Here is a 25316-nt window from a genome sequence, read left to right as displayed (position 1 = left end):
ATGGACACATGTGTGACATCAGAATGTACATTGCCGAGTCAAAGTTTGCAACCTGGAATGATGTTTTGTTTGATGTTGTCACATCCTTTGTCAATAAGTAACACCCTTGGCTCCGAATACACAACTTTTGCACAAGTCCTGTCATCTTCATATACCTCATTCAGCTGGGATTTGGTGCTCGTGGTGCATAGAAGGAAGAAAGAGTTGGGGTGCATTCCATAGAAGAACATGTTTTTAACAGCGAATCTCCAAGGGCCACAACAAGGTGGATATGAGATGGCAGCCCATGTTTTTGTAAAGTGGATGGACACTAGGGAGGTTTGTGTATGCTCAACACCAGATACACTATTCACAAGGGAGACTGTCATGAGATGCAAAACACAGGATGGCCAGCGAGAGAACACCTGTTATAGACAACTGCAAGCACATGAGAGGTCTTGACACCTTTGACCAGATGCTGAGAACACAGACTATCCACAGGAAGACCAGAACATGGTACAACACACATTTTCATCATTCCGTGGACTTTGCCCAGACCAACAGCTACGTTCTCCAGAGGGAGACTTGTGTGATGAGGCAGAAAAGGCACATTATATGTCTGGGCTTCCAGGAGAAGCTCTCTGTGGAGTTGAAAGTTCCACTGGACTCCAGCCCCCTTGACAAGAGCTCCAACCACATCTTTGTACCTATAAGCCAGTGGGAGACAAGTCCCGGAGGGCCCAAGACACCAACAGTGTGCTGTATGCCACAAGAGCAAGCCATGGAAATACCTGGCTTGTTATATACCCATATGTGTGCTGATGAACTTGAGCTTCAACAATGACTATCACAAGCACTGAATGGAAAAATAAAAACAAAAACAATGGAAAACATGCAAAAAAACTTTACATTTAAGAAAAAACAGTTTCATCACAAGAGCACCTGCAGGAACCAAGACAGCTGTAGCTAATACCAGCTCAACATTCCTGTAATAAATGATCATGACCCTGCGTTGGCTGAACTATCACTAATGTAGAAGAGTTTAGAAAGAGTTGCTGCTTGTAATGTTACAGTTGCATTCTTCAGTGGGTAAATCTAAAGCCTTTAGATGCATACTGTACGTAAGATGTAATACTTGTAAAACTTGGAATAACTAACGTTAACAAAATGTCTTTATCTCTTTATATGTGCTACTGAGCTACTAGCATTGCTAGCATTAACTATATAAAGCTACCATGGGACTTTGTAGACATCTTGGAATTCTTACAAGATGAACTATAATTTTTGTAGCAATAAATGATCACTTTGCTGCTGTAGGTAACACAGTGCTAAATCAACCCAGCAGTTATATATATTAAAGGTAAATGTAAAGGTAATTGTTACACCATGGAAACTTGAGAAATAGTAGCTTGACATTACCGTTTCCCACTTTTTAATCTTGGTAGCTGAAGCTGTTGGTGTGTTTCTTGCCCCTTTAAACTAACTAGCCAGCACTGTGTCTCTTAAAGGTGATAGTTTAGTCTGCCAGAAGCTGTCAGCATGGGGCCTAATGAGGGACATGTACCATGATAGGGATGCTTTCACTCAAAACTCACCTTTAAATAAACACTACACCGCTACTAAAAACATGAGCTTGTCTGCACACTAAAGAAATATGGATGATGAAAATGGAGACAGGCCAAGCTACAAGTCAGACAAGCATTCTCAATCATTTCTGACACTTATGAATACATTTCATTTTGTGGTGATTATAAAACATTGCTTGTATTGCTGCCTCTGGCAACTGCTGTCTGCCTGGGTCGTTTTCTGATCATTTCATTTTGGCGATAATTTAAAAAAACAAAATTACGGACAAAGAACACATTTTCAACATAGTGCTTTAACACCTTGTATTACTTGACACACGTATTTTGAAATGATATCATAGCTTTGCTTTCTTTTATATCAACACATAAAATGAATGTTTTTTTCTGACACCAAGAGATAACTGTCACATTTCAGCTCCATCTTTTATTGGATTTATGAAATATTACTTTCATCACGTTTTTTCTTCAAAAGCTTTGTCTTTTTCATACACACTTAAAACCAGCTTTATATTAATCTGGGTTTCCTGTCATTACATACTTTACTCAATCTTTCATGGTATATGTGTACATTATTTAAGAGTCGCTGAATTTCGTTTTTCACTAGACATGCATGTTTTATGTACTACACGCTGTGTGCAGTGTAATATGTGAATGTTACTGTCTTGTTTTTCAGAGAGAAAAATGAAAAGAAGGCTTTAAACTTTTAGATCTTGTCACCGTTGCAAACTCATCCCCACAATTGTCTCTAGACTGAAGTCTGAAAAGAGCTTTCTGTTGTAACTGTTTAAGCTTCACAAATATGGGATATAATTGCTTAAGATATCAAAGAAAAATCAAATAACCGTCACTTTTCCAGATGTAGGCACAGTGAAGCTGTTGAAGTGAACGTTTAACACATTTCAGAAGTCACAACTGCCATTTCCAGGATGTTTCTCTAATATGTGCATTACAGAGGCAGTGTGACTAGGACAGTGAAGCACATACCTGTTAGGCTTTCAAGAAGTAACCCTTTCAAACCTGTCACAAATTTGTAGATGTCCTGGTACTCTACAGGAGGTATTTGAGTAGCAAAACTGTCAGTATGACTGATGGACTACAAGATTTCAAGCGTGGAGATAGAGGTCACGAAACATTTTTTCTAAGAGCTTGGGAATTCCACTTGTCTTGTACAATGATGACTGTGATACAAAGAATCCACTAGGTTCTAAGGCAGACACAAACACCTGCTTGACATATACTTATAACTGAACTCTTTCAGTTCAGCGCTTTGGCTGCAGTCTCAGAGAGTGATGAAGAGTGTGGGGTTAATGGCAAACAGTGCCAGAGGGAAAAAAAAAGCTTTTCAGCAAAGAATGTTTGCAGATAATGTGAGAAAAGCATGCATTTCAAAAACAGGCATCACTGTTGACCCGCAGATAACTACAACATAGACCTGTCACCCAATAAAAGGGATTTACATCCTAAATGATCTAGGTTTCTGCTCCACAGCATCCTGTTTGAGGCATGATACATAGCTGGATGATGACAATAGCCGTCCCACAGGTTATAATTTTAGCTTCTCTGATTCTCATAAAAAAACATTTCAAACAAAGAACTCCAACAAGACAGTCGGCATCCATAATGTCTGACACACTGATTTCTTCAGTCATTTTTATGTATAAGGAGTAGCATCGCTAGCTCAGTACTGAAGGTTGTATGCTAGTTAGATTGAGGGGCATACTAATGTTTGCAAATTATGTTAGTGCAAACAAACACATTTAAATAGTTTCGTTCTTGTGTACAGAATAGTGATAAAAAGAACCAATAGAAAACATTTTCTCTTACCAGAGCCCCATGCACACCACTTCACCGCTTTGATAGGACAATCATTGTTTCAGGGAGAGATTCAGCAAGAGGTCAGTTATGTGTTTGTAGATCATCCACTGTTAAAGATTTTAAGTTTCGGCACAAAATAGTCTATTCTCAGCTACACACTACAAATATCTGCTACTGATAGTGGTCAGAGTAAAACTAATGAAGAAAAGTTAAGTAGGTATCAGAGTACTTCGACATGAACAAATAATATGCCTCAGTTCGTTGTGCTCCTGAAGCATACTCTCCTGCTGCTCCACTAACGCCAGTTTTCAGCTCAGGGAAATATGAAGTGGGGCCTCAGATGAGCAGGGCAGCAGCTTAATCATTAGGCCTGATGGATGAGGGGCCGGGCTGGGCAGGGAGGAGGAAGAGAGGGATGGAGGAGGAGGAAGAGCATTACACAAGAGGGATGGTGAGAGATGGAGGGTAAGTGGGAAAGAAAAAGTGGTTGAGAGAGATTTACAGGAGACACGATGGAGGGAGAGAGCGACGGAGAGAAGGATGAACACAGGGAGACGTGCAGACGGCCGCAGAGAAGGATCCGTCTAACAAATTACCTTCTCCTCCATTACAAAGGCTGTCAACCTGTACGCCTCTGTCAGCTTTCATACACACTCGTGCCAGTCTCTGTCGCACACGCTCACAAATACACAACACCTATAGACACAACCTCACGCGCATACAGCTTGTACTTGCATCAGTGCTTTCTCGAAATCGCACACACACACGCTCACGGAGAAACTCTACCTCCTGTTAACAGGTGATGAAGGAGCTTGTCATCGCGGCGATGCAGACCGCCACCGTGGTAACGTCATAGCAACCCCAGAGTGTGTCAGACAGAAGTGACTGTAGCTGTCAGCTGCTCATGTTTTATAGTGGGCTGTTGTAAACTGGGCTGTTAAGATTGAATGTCTGGCTAGTTGGCTGATTGACTGACTGACTCGAGCACTCTGGCTGACTCACTATCTGATTGGCTGACTGGCGGAGACATATATTTTTTCTTTGTGTCTCTACAGTCCCACAAACTTGTATACAACTGTGGTGATACTTCATATGTACATACAACAAATGTCAAAAATTGTAACTAATTGTGATTTCTATTCATTGTGGACTAACTTCTGTTGGTGGATAAATAGCAGTATGTTAATATGTGGAGTCTGATGGTGTCTGTATAATGTTGGTCAAACACACAACATCAAGAATGATCAATGCAACCACACAACACAAGAAGGAATCACCCACCTCTCTACCTATCTTGTATTTCTCAATTTTTAACTCAATAATTAAAATCATTTCTATCCTTTTTGATTTGTGTTTTAAGGCTTAGTTCTGTATTTGCTAGAATTTTGTTTAGATGAAATTCCAGTTTATTTGGTATTTCCTATAAATGGAGCCATTGTGGCTCTATGTGTCATGATAATTTTGCTCCTTCCAGCTCCATTATGAGGATTCTGGTCATTCACCAAAAGACACTTATCTCACAAAATGACAATCACTGGGGCAAGCTGCTTAGACTCCTACATATTTCCAAATAAACATGGTTTTTACATGAATCACTTACACAAAAAAATACACCTTTTTTCCCTTAGACTGAACATAAGTAAAAACAGAAATTAGCCACCTGTAGCAGCCATTATTTGGCAACAAAATGACCATGTCACATACAACCACAATGGCCACATTTATGGGAATCAGGGTTTAAATAAACCACTATCTTCCTTTAAATGCAGTATGTAAAGTACTGTGAATTGATGCATACATCATTTTCCTGCTTTATGAACAGAAGCAGTCAATTTAGCCAAATTTGGGTGAAAAAAAATTGTGAAAATAAGCACTCTAAGGTCTTCACGGATTGTAGAAGCATAGTAGACATTTTGATCGTTGGTATCTGTTATAACTTAAAGAATCCCAGCTGAGCAGAGATGTCTATGTCTACACTGGAGGTGTAGCGTGAGCAGAACCTTAGCAGAGGAGGAGGAGGAGAGAGTATCATGTTTGTGTGTCGACACTGGAGACTCGGGCGCAACAATGAGTATAGTTTTGGACATATAAAACAGAGGAGAGTGGTTACTGACTGATCAATTGTCTCCCGCTGCTTACCGTGTCTGTATGCACTGCTGAGATTGTTCAGTACTACAAACCTGTATACTAGACTCAACTTGACATGACACAACTCGGCTGTTGCTGTTACTGATACCAGCTCTAGTACATGCTGAACTGCAGCCCCTATGTCTAAGAATACTAAGAATACAGAAGAGACTGTTTGGGGACCACTCGGTAACAAAGTATATTAGTGTTCTGCACTTTCGTGGTGTGAATATATTTAGAGCCTGGATACACTGAGGCAACACAACACTAGAATTTCCCAGTACAAAATGACACACTCATCCTGCATTTGTAAGATTAAAATTCGGTATGTTCTACATGCAGCAAGTGGAACATTTCCCTACAGTTGGCAGAGGATGAATAAAGGATAGATAAATAAGATGGATAATGAAAACTTTATGGTTTTCATTATTTTCAGTAATGCAAGGTCATTTGCATTAGCTTTTATAAAATGGTTTATATTTATCTTATTAAAGCATACGTAGATTTGTGAAGAATGCTTAAAAGTTTTGATGTGGCCAAAATAAAGGACGAAATGTTTAGGTAAAAAGTTCATTAGTACAAATACGCTGAAAAGGCTTTGGGCATTTTTGTAGTTTTATGTTGAGTGAACATGTCATCCACCTATCAAGAAACACCGTAGGAAGTTGTATACTGTAGGTTGAGGCACACATTACACAATTTCCTCTCCCATACGATTTCCCATAGGCAGCCACATTCTTTATTCCAGTGAAGTTAAACTTTGTAGCTGCCTGTCAGTTAAAGCACTGAAGAGGTTCCCGTCTGTCCGTTTTGAGCGTTATTGGAAAGGTGAAAGTCCAGAACTCTGAAGAGGCCCTGGCCAGTCTTTGGATTTTAAGGTGGAACTGAAGAATGATAGTAAATGACTCAGAGGCACTGAATTTTTCATGACATCTTAACTAAACTGTCCTCAACCAGGCCCAAAATAACTTGCCTCAAGGGAGCGGGCAAGTTTAATTACATGCCTTGTACCTTCTCATTCTCCACACATTTAGTTCAAGTGCTTCGAGTTTGAAGTGGAAGTCTCACAGTATGTCTGTGAGAAGCACTCACATTTACAAGTCTGTAAGTGCAGGAAAATGGACTATACATATATCATGTACTATATATTTATGTATGTGCACTTAAGTATGCATAGGGGTGTGTTAACAGTAATGTAGGCTTTGAAAATGTTTGTCAATGTGTAAATATTCACTACAAGAGCCACAACAGGGTAGAGATGCAATAAGAGGTAAAACAAATAATTAAAAAAATGTAGACAGAGGGGTTAAAGAGAGCAAGGAGGGGGGGAGAGACAGGGTGGTGGTAAGATGGATTGTGAGGTCTTTATTATGCAGGTGTCTGGTCATCCTTCAGTGAGTTGTGGCCCCCATAACAGGTGGCAGACCCACTTAGGGTGGGTCCCTGCATGATAATAGTAGCAATACATTTTAATGATCCTGGATCCCTGGATGGCTGACTACATTTGACTTTGTAACTGTGCTGAAAAAGGTTAATAGAGTTAAGGGGGATTTAGACTTGTCTGAAGAGGTTACTGCATAGCTTGAGAGGCTGCTCACCTCGCTACTGTAGCTACACTGCAGGCTATGCTGTGACCGATGTTCTCAAAAATGGAACTACACGTCAGGGCTACGGCATCCATGGCGATACCCTGTAAAGAGTGTGAGAACTGTGACTGTTCAGTTACACCAATACCACTGCAAGGCTGTGAATGTGACAGGGAGGTCAAGTGGGTAAACAGTAAACGCTGTAAGCTGTTGACCCTTTATTGTTACCCTTTCACTGATAGACTGAAGTGCTCACTAATAGAGCCCAGTAACTAGCTGGTCAAGTGTTTAACACAGAGGTAACGCTGAAGCATGAAGGTTAACAGAGTAGTTGCCCTGGGCTTTCTTTTCCAAATACATTTACAGATGTTAACCCTCTAAATTGTTTGTTCACAGTTGACCCTTCCGACAAATCTAAGGGGCCCCAGCGTCTCAAGAGGGCAGATCTTATCTTGAAAAAGCCCCTTAGGCCTTACAAGCAACAGCACAGAGATAAGTCCAATCTATCAGCACACAAGCCAAAGCTTTGATCTCACTTGAAGGAAAAGCTTGTTTTCCCTCCTCCTTTTTGCTCTGCTATAATCTTTATTTGCTGCTCTAATGTTCCCTTGTTCCTGAAAATGTATGGAAGAAGCTGTGGGCAAGGCTGGGATGCAATTGCATTAAACAAATCCACTTCACAAGAAAGTTATTCCAATTGTGGTATCAACAAAAGCAATTTGGTGTAATTGATAGCAAAACTGTAGTACGCAAATCCTTGCATCCCCCATAATATTAATTGCATCGACTTCTGTCAAAAACAAATAGACCATAACTCAATTCAGTTTTCAATAGGTGTATTAAATCAAGCAAGCAAAGCAACATCAGTGTGTGCTTGTGAATGACTTGTCACACAGTCTCACAGTTCAATCCACTCAGTAAAGACTGGGTTTTGTTTTCCCAACAACCCCAAAACAGTTCAGTTCAATCCAGTTCACGACCACAAACAGAAAGTCAACTAAAACTCCACTTTATTTATTTCATACACAGATCCCAATTAAACAAATAAAACCAGTAAATCAAAACTGAAATAGCAGCGTCAGTAGTCAGTCAGGTTTGCAGCTTTTGCCAAGATCAGCAACTCCTGGACACTGGAAACTGGGAAATACACACATCCATTGACTTATTCCTCCCCAGCACAGACTCCAGAGACAACGCTTATGTTTCACCACGAGTCGACTACAAGGACACGGACTTAATAACGCAATCTGATGCCGAGGGTAAAGCTGGCATATCTCTCTCCCACTGACCAAAAAACACTGACACACAACAATAGATTTCCTGGAGGTTTGTTTCACACTGCGTGGGTTTTTTTTTTTGGCTTTGCGTTTGAATTATTGGTAGATAATGGATGTTTAGTGTGGGGAAACATGAATGAACTCTTGACGGGCGCTGATGTAAGTCTGATAGTTTGGTTGCAACAGGAGTATAAAGCAAAACACATGAGTAACCGGTGAGGAGCAGTTGAAGTCACGAGTTTTTAATCTCTGGCAAGGTTGTGTTGCGTGGGTGCAGCAGCAGTGAACTTTGTATAGGCTCTGTGAAGGGGACGAGCTCTGTGTGGGGATAGCAATGTGGACACAGCTACCAAACAAGTATTTCTTCGGATTTTACTTGTGCTTATGAAAAGTACATTGTCTGTAATGGATACTCTTTTCATCTGATTTGGTCAGATCCTTCATATGGTGCATTAAATTGGACATAATGAGTCCAAACTACTCTGTTGAATAAACTACAGTAGCTATCTTTATGGAAGAATTTCACCTATGTTGGAGTTCAATGTATGTCTAGATTCTTAAAATGATTCCCAAAGGTCCAATTTCAGGTCTGCAATTGTATGAAGATGAAAATATTCTCTTCACAACATAACCTTGGAAAAGACCAACACATATTATATACTTGCAGGCTTATATACTTTTCGCTCTGAGCCAAAATCATCAGTAGAACACTTTAATATCAACTTTCTGTCTAGAAATTCTTAACTTCCTTTACTGATAACGTCTAATGCCATTGGTGTTTTTTAACAGATATGAGTAACTGGTTTTCTTCATTACCATGTATCTGAATTTCTTCCTAACATTTGCATCTAACACTTGTCGTCTTCTTCCTGTTTTTTTTGTAATCTTTTGTCTCACTTTTGTCATTATATTATTTTGATCCTCTTCTTCCTGTGTCTGGCCCCTATGCACAACATTATTTGTCCCTTTACACTCCCTTCGGTCCAATTATTTACCATTCAACTTCCCACCGGTTTATACCAATCAATTGCTCTCTGAGTAGGATCTGGGACATTCCATCACATCGTCTATTTTTGAAGGCATATCTGCTACTTGTCATTCTACCTTTGTCCCTGTCTCCCTTTCTATGTGTCTGTTCACTCTATTACCATGTACCCTTCTTTTCTCCCTGTCTCTTTTTTTCCCTCACTGTTTTGTCTCCCTTTACACTTGATTTTGTGTTTCCCTCAAAGACAAGGACATGCAATCAATTCCGATGATACTTGGAAATTGCTTGTAAATGTGCTTTGAATGTCTTGGGATGGGGAAACACCTTTTGAAAATCAATGTCCTGAGGCAGGATACATCTTTTATCCTCGAGTATTTTGTCCTTGAGACTGTTCTACTATACGGACTGCCTGCTGATGTGTATTGGTGGTACGTTTCTCAATTTTAGTTTAGAAGCGTAAATGGAATCATTAAGGATCTACCTGGCCATGAGCTTAACATGTTCCATGTGAGGAAGTATAGCCACCATCAGGATAAAGGCATCAGTCTGCTTCAAACAACTTGATTGTCAGATTGCAAAACAGTATCTGAAACCTTCCCTTCACAACCTTTTAGTAACAATAGGGAGGGCTTAATGTTATACATTTGGTAACAACCCGACAAGGATGGCTACTTCACACAGTGTGCAGCATTGTCACCTCTCTCTCAAGCTAGCTTATTTAATTCTTCACACAAGCAACACAATGAATGCCTTTGAGAAGACAACTCAAAAGTGTGTTATCCCCACTGGAATGATTCATCACATCTTGCCCGCCTTCATGAAGGAAGGCTTTTCACTCTACCTTGGAGTGGGGCCATTCAAAACAGCTATTTACACGTTTGCCTTTAGATGTATTCGACACTTGGAACTTCTTTGTTATACTGACACCTGAAGAAAGCATGTCACTTTTGCAGTTCCAGAACACCTGGAGGTAATCTTTCCTAAACATCTGCATCTTGACGGAGTTTCTCAAGAAATGATAGAAGTCAACCTGAACGATGGGGGAACGGGGAAAGATCATGGTCACAGTTAAAAGAACCCAGCCTTGATAGTTTGTAAGGTCATTATCCATACTATTACAAGAGGTCCTTGTCGAGAAACCATTAATGTAGGTAAATTTAAAGGGCAGGTCCACAATTTTTCAAGTCTGTCCATATGAAACACTGGAACAGGTGTTGCTCGCTGTAATTATGTCCTTTTAATACTGACCACTTCTTACAGTGTAAGTATTAGGGGACAAAATCCACAATCCTCAATGTCAGACAATATGTTATTAACGTTTAATCTGACGAAAATATGAGGTCAGCATTCTGAGTGAATCGAATAAAGTAGATATCTTGTACAGTTACAATTTCTTTAGTAACATTCTTTTAAAATCTTTTTGTGTCTCAACTGACAGTGTTTTCCTGTTCAGCTGCAGTAGAAGTACAGTCACAAAAACAGGGACTTTGACATTAAAAAGGCACTAACTTTGAAAGATTTTTGACTTGATTTGACTAATTAGGAAAGTGGAAGATGAATCTCTTAATGGCCAGTATGAAGAGGAAAAATGATTACAGGAAGAAACAGTTTGAATGTTCATGTGGGTACTCGACTGTTGGTTCAGAACATAATTGTAGATTGTACATGTATCTTTTTGGTTTTTGCACAAACAACCAATGCGGTATTTTTTCTGGCGAGGTCTCTCTCAATTGGTAAAATATAAGAATGCTATATTTTGACTCTTACTAATACTGCAGTGCCTAAGCTAGCAACAGTAAAGGGACATAACAGCGCAGTCTGACGTTTGCCTCATTAGTACCAAGCTCACCATGCCAAGCCATAGGAGGCCAACTCATATAAAACATCATACTTAAAAAAATTGCTACACATAAAAAAGTGCCCAGTGAGACAGTGAGAGAGGCCAAGGGAGCTTAGCAGAGGAGAAAGAACAAGAGGCGAGAGAGACGCCTGCTGTTTCCACCTGCCACCTTCCACTCTCCCAACCGACCTGCGTCCAAAACCGCACTTGACAAATGAGTACAGGGATATAGAGCATAGGCACAGTCCCTGAGCTACCTCTTGAACAATGCACATACACCATTCCATAGAGAGCAAAGGGTGTGTGTGTGTGTGTGTGTGTGTGTGTGTGTGTGTGTGTGTGTGTGTGTGTAAGGGAGCGAGTGAAGGGGGAGACAGAGTGGGAAAATTGGGGAAAAAAGGACTGAGAAAGACTGAATTTGAATCGCCTTCTTACTAAAATGAATGGGAAGCAGATTTCTGTCACTTTTAAGGTTGGAGGTAGAGCCTGACCGTTACTGGGGGAAAAAAAATCTGTATATTGGTCCAAAATCAATACAGAAACACATTTTTGAGATGTTGCCTCAAATGTGATTATCAAACACTTCATGGGAATGACATTTTACAGTTTAACAATAAAGTTTGTCGTAGAATAGAATGACATCAGTGCACTGAAATGGTAAACTTCACTGGGAAATGAATAAAAAAACTGGAATTACAAAAAAGAATCAAATGTACATAAAATGCAACCTATATAACTTATATGTATATTGGCACATATTGGACAACATGTGCTGAAACCGATATATATGATAGGCTAATATCGGCCAATAATATCAGCTGATTGATATATCAGTCAGGCTCTAGTTGTAAGTATCTAACTGCAGGGAGCAGTGCAACAACAGCTCTCTGTTCTGTGATTCAGTTGGGTGTTTGTCTTTAAGAGCCTTGTTTTCATGCTTTACTTAGTTGTTTTTGTATCCTGTCATTATGCATTATTTGCTGGTACAATGCACCAGTCACACAACAGGGATCATCAGGTTCTTTATCTTAATTGAAACCAGTACGTCAGGAGCTTCACCAAAGGAAAAAAGAAATAATCTAATGACACAATGTAAGATTTTTATGCGCTATATTTTAAATTGGTTTAATTTGTCAGGCATTTTCTGAAGGTTTATTTGTCTTGTTTGATAGACGATCATTTTCATTTGCAGTTAGCTATTTATACCTAACAATCTAGTACTAGTTTATGCGGTAAATATCTAGAAAATATGTGTATCTAACCCAATCAAACAGGAAAATGAAACCCTCTGTTATTTACGATTACTATGACTCTACACAAATACAGTAAAGTGCAGGAAGATATGTGCAAATGTATGCGTTCTGTTTCTTTCTGTGTCTCCTCTCCAGATTGATTTGTCATTGATAAGTGGTGAAAACACACACCCACACAAGGCAGAGGAGATGTCACACAGGATTTCTGCCTTTCTTTACCACCCCTCCCAATCTGAATATTTAACATGGGGAATAACATCTCTGCCACCTCCCATTTGCCCTTCCTCATGACATGTTGTGTCAGTGTACTCTTGGCCTTGTTTTTTATGTAACTGTCATTTTGCTTCTCTCTCTCTCTCTCTCCTCTGTTTCCCTGCCTTCTTTTACAGTCTGTACATATATGGCACTTGGCCTGATCTCAAGGATGTGATGATTAAGGCCAAACAACAACCCTATTTCTCCTTTGCCCACCATGGCTGCAACCTTCTTCATAAACACACACAAGCATTTTCATCAATGCTTTCACCCTGACTAAGCACAACTCTGAAAATAAACACGACCTTTAGGTTATATGATAAAAATGACGAGGCACGTAAAACAACACTGTCACTGTATCTGGATAATGTAACAATTTATGCTGCTGTCGTTTTTTTTCTTCAGTTTTTTATGTTTAGACAGTCTCCCAAAAAAGAGCTCTTACACTTGTGTATGGCCCTTAAACAGAGACTGCAGGCGCTGTCCGTGGTGCTGAAAAAGTTGCCAGATATATTTAAACCGTTCCAACACACATCAACCTCGTCACATAGCATCACACACAATGGGATGTACCACACTGACAGAAGTAGTTTGGGTACAGTAGCCGGGATGTGCTTCTCCAGAGATAGTGTGATTAAAAAACTGCCACTTTTATGAAGAGCTGACATTTACCAACACTGGCTAATAAGACAATCATATATCCTTAAGCCTTTTACAAATACTAATTATAATGAAGCAAAACGCCAAAATTATTTGATTTCAAGTCATTAAACTGAGTATGTAATATAAACATTCGGAACTACATTATGGTCATTTACTGGAAAAAAATTGGGATAAAAAGGTAAGTTGGAGACTGAAAACAAAGAGTCTAGGAAAAGACTTATTCCATCTAGGTGATATTAATATTAAAAATGAAAGAGATGGATAAAAATGACAAAAATATACTTCTACTCAAAAAATCTGAAGGCAACTGAGAGGAAAGCCCAAAAGAACTACATAAAGCAGAATTGGAAAAAAAATGGTGCAAGACAGGCAGGGGGTCAGCCACTGCTGCCTGTTCAATACCTAACACCTGAGGAGGAGAGGACCTCTTCCAGTCAGCCGGAAGGCACCGGCCTCCATGGAGGCATCCTGCCTGGAACAAGCTGTGAGTCTGGCCTGGCTTATCTTGAGATGGCTCCATGTGGATCAGACATTCCTCTATCACTTTATCAAAAGTCCACTCCTTTAACCACTTTCTCAAAAGTTAAGAGTTTGGAAACAACTAGTGATTTTAACAAAGACCTGTGGAATGTGATGAGCAGAGGGTGCAAAATATAGAGATTTTCCCCATCATGCTTAGGCTGAAACTAAGGATTATGGTTGGTGATGCTCTCCAAATACCTCCATGTTTGCGGTTACACTTGTTTCAGTTATTGAATTCCTAAATGCATTATATTGCCAACCTTCAAATAGTGTTCTACACTTGCAGTGATTTATAAAATGTCAGTCCTGACTATGTTTCCTTCTTGTATTTAGAACAACTTTCCGACCTTACAACGGTCTTCTCAGTATTACACTGAAAACCATTCAGCTGCCAGCAGTTTGAAGTTCCTCTGAGGGTGTTTTTGCCTTTATTTGCCTCAGTCAATTAATCTCCCTGTCACCTGGACTCGCTCTTCTTTTTTCCTTTGCCTTCTGCTCCCTAAAAAGTGTGTCTCTGACTCTACCTGGTCTTTGCTAAAGGTGAGTGGAATAAAAAAAAAACAGGGTTATTGATCAGAACTCTCTACTACTCTGTGAAGCACATGAAGAAAGACTTCTTGAATGCAAGGTTGAGACCTTTTGGTGTTTCAGTCAAATTTGCAACAGCATCATAACATTTGACATTCAGGAACATTGAGGGTATACTTGTGGGTGGTATCTAAACCTAATGCAGTATATTGTCATTATGAAGAGTTATTGATACTGCAGGAAACCTTACAAAAAACTAATCTAGAGGCACAAAACATTTCTAAATGATTTCTAAATACTTACTAGCCTACAATCCGAGACAGTTCTCCGGAAACTCTGGAGATGGAAATGGCCTCAGTTAGGCGTCTGTCTCTGGACAGTCACTGTGATTCAAAGACCCGCTTCCTGACAACACATTACTGTATACTCAACAAGGCAAACTAACATTGCAGAGATAAGAAGGACCATTTTGGAGAAGCGTACCAAGCTTTCGGCTGATTGATGGGAGTCATTTCTATAATGGCGCCATTTGTGAACGCCGACAGATACATTTGTCAAAAGAGACATCGTGGCATATCATCACTGGTGTGTGATCACAGACTGTGTGGTGAGAAGGACTAAAACTACATACGACTTCTGTGTGTTTGCTATGGTTTTAATACATCCTTTGACAAGCTAGTGGACATACTGTAATACCCCAACTTTAACTTTTACATCTCTGTGAAACTGTGAAAGATGGCCTTTACAGTCATCTTAGTTTTATTATGCTCTAAGTGAAAAAAAAGCCTTGGTCCAGTCAGCAGCAGCAGCCACATCTTATATTTCATTTTTTCCAAAACATTTCATGTAGATTGGTCGAAACTATCCTCATTGCCTGGAATCCTTCAACACTGACTTTTAAGATGTGATTATGATTGAATTTATTTTTCTGTAGTGTAATACATCTACAATGATTTTACAGTATACAGTACGGTGCAGGAAGATATATGCAAATGTTTCTCCTCTCCAGATTAATTATTCATTGAAAAGTGGTAAACACACACGCATATATTATACATACTATTGTAATACATTTTCTGTCAGCAGTTTCAATCCAATAGGCTATTATTGAACAATGGCATTAAACTACAGTAACCCTAATGTCAATACATCCATTTTCCAGCATAAGCTCCTTGTTATGCAGCATATTCTAGGATTTGAGGACACATCGCTTCACAACTAAACAAAATGTGAGTCACAGGAATGACCTGTCCTTTTTTTTCCCCTCTTGCTTTTGAGGTCGTTAAGTTTGCTCCTTTTCCCTGAGCAGGTGAATGAAGGAGGTGTCGAATGAAAGAACATCACGAGAGAAAAATGAGCTGCCAACCACTGGCCTTTTAGCCAAGCAATCACCATCTATAGCAAGGATGGGATGAACCTGAAGGTCACTTGCACAGTGGACAATAACACTGTATATACATTGCTGATACTGTTAATGCACACATAAACACACACACACACACACACAAAGATGCCATTTAAACCTGTTTTGCAGAAGAAAAGACAGGAGAAACAATACAACCTCTAGAGACTAGAGGCCACAACACTCAGTGTGATTGTTGTTTCCAGCATGTCTTAATGTATTTGGCGGGTGCTTAAATGAAAAAAAAAAAAAAGTTAACTAAAACAATTAAAATCAGCACATATAACCCTATTTTGTTTAGCTAGTGGCACAACTGGATTCTGCCAGTTATCAGTTTTAAATACTTTATGCAGCTCCTTAAGAGGAGAATCTTTGGCAGATACCAGTTTATTTAACATGCTGTTATGTTATGTGAAATGTTGTCATATGATGATGGATTGAAAGGCCGTTTATGTAGTTTACTACAGGGGACATACTTCTCCAGTCCACATATTCAAAACTCTTCACACAGTCAACTTTACCAACACTCAGCTGGGCATTACAGCTGATTTTACACACAAAAGCTAATCCTTCTAGCATACACTAACACAATAACTGGTGCCTCAGAACACACTTTGATCAATCCTAAATGACTTTGTGATCTCTCAATTTAATTACATATATGTTGTTATGTTGAAACGTATACTTTTAATTACAAACATCTTAGTATAGCAGCAAAAATGTTTCAGTAGACTTTGTTTTGAACAATTGATCAAATCAATCTCAAATTACTCAGATGTTAGTTTTTGAGCGTATATTGCACAGATTTGGAGTGAGGATATAAACACTTCTAAAATAGTTTTGTTGGTTGGTTGTGTTTAAATGAGAGGAGCATTCAGAAAATTTGAAGACTGAACTCAGCATATTTTCATCAACATCTGATATGTAGTGAAATGCAGCCAGGGCTTCGACTCAGAGAAAAGAGGTGCTAGAGTATGCTCACCCCACTTGTATATGCTTATATAGTACATTTACAGTCATACTGTGAATCATGCATACATCAAACAGGCGTAGAGTGCAGACAGAATGCTGTAGGAGTCTAAATACACAGATGGCAGCCGGTTCAGCTTGTTTAATACAAACTTTTCCTCTTCTCTCCCACACATCCTGCTCACCCATATTAAAACACTTCTGTCTTTTGCTGCATTCACTACAGGACTGAATAAAGTCTTCTTTGTTAGTTTATGTGTCGAACACTTGAGAACACACAATAACAGGTTGATCTATCCTCACTAGCAGTTTGTGCATTTTGGCAGCACAGTACTCCTGCTACGGCGGTACTCTCAAACTGAGTGTAATTTCATATGAAGTGCCAAGGTAAGGACACACCAAAATGAAGTGTCTTCATTTAGAGCTGGGCCTCTATAAAAGAAAATAATGAAAATGTCACTGTGGCTTATATAATTTGTAAACTGTGACAGCTATCCTACAGTGGCAATAGCTGTGGTGAACTGGTGGCATTTATGAGCAATGAGAGTTTTCCTCCTAACAGTCAGAGTTATTAAAAAAACAAAGAAAGGACCAATCTGTTGGCTGAGGTAGGAATCCTAATTTGGCAACAGCTTGCGTAAGCTGTTTGTATTTCATCTGAGAGGCCACTCAAAAAGAAAGAAAGAAAAATACAAACTTTTATAAGAGTAAGGGATAAAATAATGAAACTATGATCACACAGTTGTGGAGGTAGGTGGAGCAGTAGCAGTTTTTTTTTAACTCTTCAAATCCTCCTTTTACACAATTCCCAGTTTTTGGAGAACTGAATGTGCTTTTTCTCTGATGAACATCTCCATTAGATCTGCTGTGTAAGGTAACTACTAATAAACTGCTTCATATTATCAGTGAATAGGATCCAGCTTTGAATGTCACAACTAAAATAGATGATGATTTTTTCATACTTTACTTAGCTTAATGGCCCTGCTAATTTCATCAGCTAAACACGCTAAGTGTCTGACAACGGCTGGCTTTTCGGTTGCCTGGCAACAGCATAAAGACGAATGCTGATATGAACCTTTCTGAAAAGGTCGACTGGTGTTTTTGTTGACTTAAGCCTGAATAAATAAGTATGAACTGTTCACTTTAGGTGAATTGTTCCTTTAACTTAATTAACTATCACATTATTGTATTTAAAATGAGACATTTGAATATGTTAGTGATATTAGCCCAGCCACAATTTTAATTGTTTATATTAGCATAGTGGCCATCTCATGAAGGCCAAACATTTCAGCCACTCAGCAGCTCATTAAATCATAGTCCATTTCCTAAAATCCCAGTCTGTGTACAATCTGCTACTTATGTTAATGCATAAAACAAACAGACATGTCATATTTCCATCATGTTTTCTATGTGGATTTTTATAATTTGAGGCTTGACTGGCACTGTTTAAATTCTGTCATCTCATTGTGTCTTCTTCTGTAATGGTTTAATGGGACCTGATTGGACAATTAGCATCACCACATGTTTATCTCTAACTCCTGATATTTATTTTGTGAAAATGGGTGCAACATTTTGATTGACACTTACCTCATGAGTGTTATTTTGGTGCTTTAAATTTTTGTTGCATGAATTTGCCTCTTCTGTTTTCCCTGCTTTTATTTTGGCTAACAGGCTCAGGCTATTCTGAACCTACTGTACCAGTATGTTTAATTAAGTATACAACTGCATCAGACTGTTAGTATTGTTACAATCTTAGATGGCATTTAGAAAGTAATGACATCTATATACAGGCTATAGAGAAGGCAGCCCTACCTTGGCAATGGTCTCATGGAACTTGAAGAGTGGGTCCAGGGTCTCTGGTGACTCAGCAGAAAACTGAGCCTCTGACAGGAAACTGGTAGTCTGAGATGAAAGAGAGGAAGAGAAAAACACATATCAATCCACAGCATTCTGCTTTAAACCTCTGTTTCCTGTCCTGTTCTTTCAAGTCAAATCATTGTCTCTTTTAGAAACATTTTCATTATTGTAGGACCACAAAGATTTAAAAGCCAAACAGAAGTGAGACAAAAGCTTACCCCTTTTCTCTTCGCTTTTCTTTTCTTATCTTTTTTTTTTTTTTTTTAATTCTAGTTTGTTCTGTTTTGTTCTAAGAGCTGAAGGAAGTGGAGTGACCTGTCACGTTTCTGACAGGGAACAACAGTAAATGCTCTCAGGGCCACTGAGCTGCCAGAACGTTTTGTTCTGCTGCCAAATGCACACTTATATGTGTGTAAACTCACACACACACACACACACACACACACACACACACACACACACACACACACACACACACACACACACACACACACACTCAGTCCTAGATGCTGACACAAAGTCCTGTAACTATGGATGCATGCGCCCCAACTACCCCACTGCCACCTCAGCACACTTTGAAGTCACAATGAGATGCTTTGTTTTGTGACATTACAAAGACATTGTGCTCCCTTTGTAGAGTTTTTTTTTCTTCCCAACTTCTTTTTTTCATGAATTCAAATTAAGTTGCAGGCAGCTAAGAATATCAAAAAGGCTCAAACGCTCATTTCTGCTCTGAAATCCCAACAAGTATCTGGCAACTCTTGTGTGTTGAACCTAAATCAGTCACACTGTAGCTGCTGTAGTTACGTGTTGTTTAGTTTGGAGATGTGTTTAGTTGAGGTTTAGATCCTCCAGTATCCCTGATGATACCAGTAATAATGTATGTAATGTATTCAGTGTCTCCTTATATTAAATACCCATCATGAATGGACAATAACCTTTTCTATTCAGTTATTCATTTACATATGTCATTTTACTTCCTTTGATAGATTTTTGCCATTAACTGATCATTAATATGTACAGTTGAAATTAGTCTGATAATATAATTTCATTTATGGAGCATTGATAAGGGCCAAGAAACCTTGAAGTTTCAAGTTGCTGTCAAAAGCTAAAAATGCAGGACTGGTCTTGGCTTGCCTAATGCAAGGTTAGATTCGAAACAGTTACAGGGTTACAGTTACAGTTACACAGGGTTGAGCAAAGTGTTCCAAGGGCCTCAAGCTTCAACAAGCAGAAGGTTCTGAGGCTAAATAAGTCTGTAATATGGATGAAACAGGGGTTACAACCATGAAAGCCACAGAAATGATAATCGCTCCAAAAAGACTGGGAAAGATTGGGACCTGACATCTGGTGTGAGAGGTAGCCTAGAGAATTCTATTCCGCCTTTCTTTTTCTTCACTCAGAAGAAAATCCATGCACACATTTTATTTGTGACGGACCCATTGGATCTGTTGGACTAGCCAATGGTTCAGGATGGATGCAAAAGGAGTTTTTAGTTTTTTATGCAATTTTGTCCACCATACAAAGCCATTGCAGGAGTCCAATGTGTCAGTGTCTGCACTGAATTTTTGTAAGAAGCATGGTATTTTGCTGCTGACCTTCCCGCCTCACTGCACCCACAAGCTCCAGCCACTGGATACAAGTGTTTCACTCTTTCAAGGGTAGAGTTAACATGCACTTTGACCAATGGATGAAGACCCATCCAGGTATCAATCAACGATCAAAGACCTAACTGGCATTATTGGCAAAGCCTTGCCACAGGCAGCAACCCCTGAAAATATCATTTCAGGCTTTAGATACATTTCACTGAAGATGCCTGGCCTTACAATTCTGAAATCTTTAGTGAAAATGACTTTGCCACAGCCTTTCCAACAGACAGGCCATGACTAGCCGCTGTGTCCGTGGCTAATGCTGACCCCTCTGAGCCCACTCCAGGCCCCTCTATGCCCACTCCTGCGTTCTGCCCTGTTGAGGTCAGGCCCTTCCCAAAGGCTGGACAAGAGTGTTGCCAAGGCAAGGAGGAGGACAGCAAGTGCCATCCTCAAAGACATTCCAGTCATACAGGCAATACAAAAAAGCAAAAGAAGAGAAAAGGCAGAAAACTGGCACTCAAGGCAAAAGGAAAGATCTTGAGTTCAAAGAAAAAGAAAAATGAAACGAATCAGTCCTCTGAGAATTGCCTTGTGTGCAGTGAAGATTTTGCCTCCTCTGTCCCTGGGGAGAAATGGGGGGAAGTGTGTCTTCTGTGAAGGGTGGGCACATGAATTGTGCACTGAGGGGTATGAACATTATATTTGTCATGACTGTGACAAACAGTAAATCTGTTTTGATAAAAAAAAGGACACACAATGTCATAGATGTGAAGCATTCTCGTGTAGATTAAACTGGTCTTACAGAAAGCACCGTGGCTGTGAGTCACCACTAGGAATAGAGTGGCTAAGTGTTAGTGAATGACTGAATGAGTGAGACAGTACAATGATAAATGAATGAACAAATCAGTTTACACATAGAGTGAAATTAATCTCTGGAAGCTTTTTACTGGATTGAAGCACTTCCTGCTCCCTTCATGAATATGCCTTTATAAAAAGTGTTTGAAAATAGACTGAACAAACTGTGTTGACCTAATTGTTAGATTGCTAGATAGATATATTGGTCAGCAGACATGTAGGTTTTGTTTTGTGTTTTTCTCAGATTGAGGTCCATTAGACTTTTGACTGTAAAATAATGTTGTGTGTTTGAATACATAATTTTGGTGTGTGTCCATAGACTACTTTCATAATTTAGTGAGACTTTAGCTTTTATTGGTCTTACTGACCTGGCAGGCAACCATCACTGTTGTGTACAAGCTGGACACTGTGCGTGAAGATAGTGGATTGAGGAAAAGAATCGGGCACGAGATGCGCGGCTCATGGACCTGGTTGACACATGCCAGTTAGAATTGTCTCCAGCAGCCTGACCACTAAACACTGTACTCATCAACTTGACAGGACAGGGGGAACATAATTAAACATTTAGCATCTGAAATGAATTTTTTAGAAAGCTCTGATGGAACTCAGGATTTATCAGGAGGATGGTTGCTTTACTCCAAACAGTTTCACCATATGGACCTGGACTGTGTGTGTGACCTTCTGGATGTGTAGAAGAACAGAGAACACTAATTAACATTAGATCCTGACCGATCCTGTCAGCGTGTCGGGAGATTTAAATAATCAATGAAGTTACACTGCTGTACCTCATGGGTAAATGGGCACAGCGTCTCTCTTAATGGGAAGACACACTTATCGTTTCTGCTGCAACGGGATCACTTATTTAATTTACTCAGACATTTTTGGGGAGGGGTCGTTTAACAGTCAGCCCCTCCACACCAACAACTGAAATCATGTTCTTGTGGCTATGGGTTCACCAGTCGAGAATGAAAATCAAGATGCTTCTCATGTAAAAGGAACAAACTGTTAACAGAGTGTAAGGATGCAGTTTTCTGTAAAATATGCATATTCACTTTTTTGTGAGCTGACTGGAACTGAAGCAACAATGTCTGTAGGCTACAATAAATGCATGAAGGATATGCTGCGTGTGCGATTTCTGTCTATGTTAACACCTTCTCTGCTGTCTGGTTTTATGTTTAGTAACCACTTTGTGCAATAAAATAGGTTCAGTAATAGCTGTGTGTGTAGAGCCAATGCACAGCTGGTCTACCTACAGAATCGGCCTCAGAATTTGTGAGAGGGGTCTGCCGGCAGGTCTCTCCTAACCCACCCTCAGGGCAGCTCCACTGTCATCAAAGGAAATAACCCTTTTTTGTTTGTTTGTTTTCTCACTGTATTAAAAACCATAGAAGACGCAAGACAACCTCTAAGGACCACTGCCCATAAATCAGCACAGAACTGAAAGATTAAACTTTGCCAAAGACCATAAAAAGAATCCTGATGAAAATTGGCAGCACATTCTTTTGTCACATGAAAACCAAAATAAATGAGTTTGAATCAGATGGGGTCCAACATGTTTGGCGTGGACCTGGCCAGAACAACCACAGTGATTGTATAGATTGTATAGATTATATAGTACCACAGGCTTTAAGAGCTATTTGAGTCTGTAAGATTCCCACATGCTGTTAGTTTCTGTGGTCAACCATGGGCAGAAATTACATGGCAGTTTTTAAGCAGTTTGGTTTGTTAAAAATGTGAGACATGTATTTATGATACAAGATGCCTGGTTCAATTAAAAATGTGGGTTTTCATACCAAAATGCTTCATCTTTTGGAAATGGTAACATGAATATTTATATAACATAATATTTAAGTTTAACTTACTCTATGTAATTAGGTAAATTGTTTTTTTTTCATACTGCATGTATAAATGAAATTGAAATTAGCGTAATTGTGAAAATCATAACCAATACAGTAATTCAATAGCCTGGGTAAACCCATGCTCTCTTTCCAGCGACATTCCACTTTGCTCAGAAAATTAGCATGGCCACCAAGACAAAATATTCGCCTGATATAGGGAACCAATCACAGAACGGGAACGCGGGCTCAAGACGATGACGACTGTAGAGCGACTCTGTTTACATCCAGTATGGCGGAGGTGCAGCAACCGTTCCAAGCAGCAGTAGATTGTGTGCTAAATAAATTGGAAGGCAAGTTCACTTTGAAAATAGAACAAAAACTTGTGCTACATGATTTTTCCTTCATAAAAAGGAAGTGTTCGCACTGCTCCCTACAGGCTCTGAATACGTCATTGTCTATCGTTGATATGATTGGCTGTAAGTTTGTCCAGTAGCGTACAGAAGCATTTGATCGACATTCGTTGATCCCACCTCAAAAACGAGGAAATGAACGGCTCCTCGCCAGACCCTACCTCAATTGTGGTAGGGTCTGGCGTTAGCCAGGCTAGTAATTCAAGGCATCACAACTGAAATTAGGTCTCTTCCCGTTGTTCAATTTTCATTGTTGATGATACTCAGGATGTTTCTGGTGTAGAACAGGAGAGTGTCTGTCTGCACTATGTGAACCATGACCTTGTCCCACACAAGGAGTTTGTTAAACTATACAGGGTGTCTGAGACAGCAGGCCAGGGCATTACAAAGGTGGCAGCTGTTTTTTTGTTGAAGCTCAATCTGTCCATGTGTGGTTTACGTGGGAAGACTTATGATGATGCCTCAAAGATTGCATGAACGTACACAGGTGCAAAGGCAATACTGATGAGGCAGCAGCCATTAGACCTCTGTGTGCATGGTGGTGCAAACTGCATCACTCTGGTTGTTCAATCTTCATCATTGTTGATGGTACTCTGGGTGTTTCTGGTGCTAACCAGGAGCGTGTCTGACTGTGCTACGTGGACCATGACCATGTCCCACACAATCAATTTGTTGGGCTATACAGGGTGTCTGAGACAACAGGCCAGGACATTACAAAGGTGGCAGCTGATGTGTTGTTGAGGCTCAATCTGCGCATGTCTGGCTTATGTGGGAAGACTCACGATGGTGTATCAACATGTCAGGAAGGTACACAGGTGCACAAGCAATACTGCAAACTGCATCAATCTGATTACACAGGCTGGCTGCTCGGCCTCCACACTGATCCAGGACTTTTTTTCCTGGATCCACCAGTTAGGCATCCTCTTTGGCAGGTCAGGAAAGTTCAAGAGCATGTTTGAAACCATTGCTACGTCCGAAAATACACATCTGACCACTGTGAAGCCACTATGCCCAACAAGGCGAACTGTGCATACTTCTGCTATTATAGCTGTTTTACGGCAGTATGAGCAGGTACTCAGCAGCCCAGAGGAAGGAAAAGGCACAACAGCTCCAGCTGCCAGCGGCTTATTTAAGCACTTTAGCAAAAGTAAGACTGCATTGGGCCAGCAGTAGTGGTGAAGCAGCAGAGGTCCTGCCAGTGGAGATGTGGGGGTTGTTTGACCAAGTTGAGGTTCTCATCAGTTTTTTGTTGGTGGTGCCAGTGTCTACAGGACTTGGCTATGGGCTAGTATGGCCCAAGACAGATTGAACAATATAACATCTACAATGTACATTAAGAGACTCAGGACAAGCTGAAGTGGTGGTGCTTTCTCCTCCCAATAGACAGCAACTTAATAATAAAAAATGGTATTACACAAAACAGTGAATGTACAGTTAATTTAACTTATAGTTATAAGTTGCTCTACATTTGGTGGTATTATTGTTGACAACTTGTTTTGAGATACACTACAATAAATAAACTATTTTTTAAGGATATTTTGTTTGATTTAGTTTGATAATTCAGTATTACTTCTGCTTCTAGAACTGCAGTTATTTAAGCTTTATGGTACTGTTGGTAAAACCCTTAAGTTCTTAAAATTATCCATATTAGTAATAAGGGTTCCAACATCACACATACTCCGCACTCCACTGGACTCTATGGATAATACTCTACTACAATTATTAATGAGTGGATTAAACCCGGACCATGAGAATGCAGATTCCCCACATGCATAGACACAGATGTGCTTAAAAGATGCATGGTGGACTGTGCGCGCACACACACACACACACACACACACACACACACACACACACACACACACACACTTAATAATATCTAATAACTGTCTGCTCAATTTAAAGCAGTATTGTAATTATTACTCTATGAGAGCAGAAGATTGGTTACTTGACTGTTATTCTACTGATATATTA

The 25316-nt window shown here is 39.7% G+C and overlaps 1 protein-coding gene across 1 annotated transcript in view; it reads right to left on the bottom strand.

The window, feature by feature from the left end:
- The window catches only part of LOC133984718 (inactive N-acetylated-alpha-linked acidic dipeptidase-like protein 2), a 354227-nt gene that overhangs the window by 76276 nt on the left and 252635 nt on the right, over window positions 1-25316 (bottom strand). The window contains exon 13 of the mRNA XM_062424175.1: window positions 18603-18692. Coding sequence (XP_062280159.1) covers window positions 18603-18692 — 90 coding nt within the window. The remainder of the gene's footprint in view (window positions 1-18602; window positions 18693-25316) is intronic.

The sequence above is a fragment of the Scomber scombrus genome, chromosome 8 (genome assembly GCF_963691925.1).
Source record: "Scomber scombrus chromosome 8, fScoSco1.1, whole genome shotgun sequence".
NCBI lineage: Eukaryota > Metazoa > Chordata > Actinopteri > Scombriformes > Scombridae > Scomber > Scomber scombrus.
The sequence above is the reverse complement of the archived record's forward strand: the minus strand, read 5'-3'. Positions and strand labels throughout refer to the sequence as shown.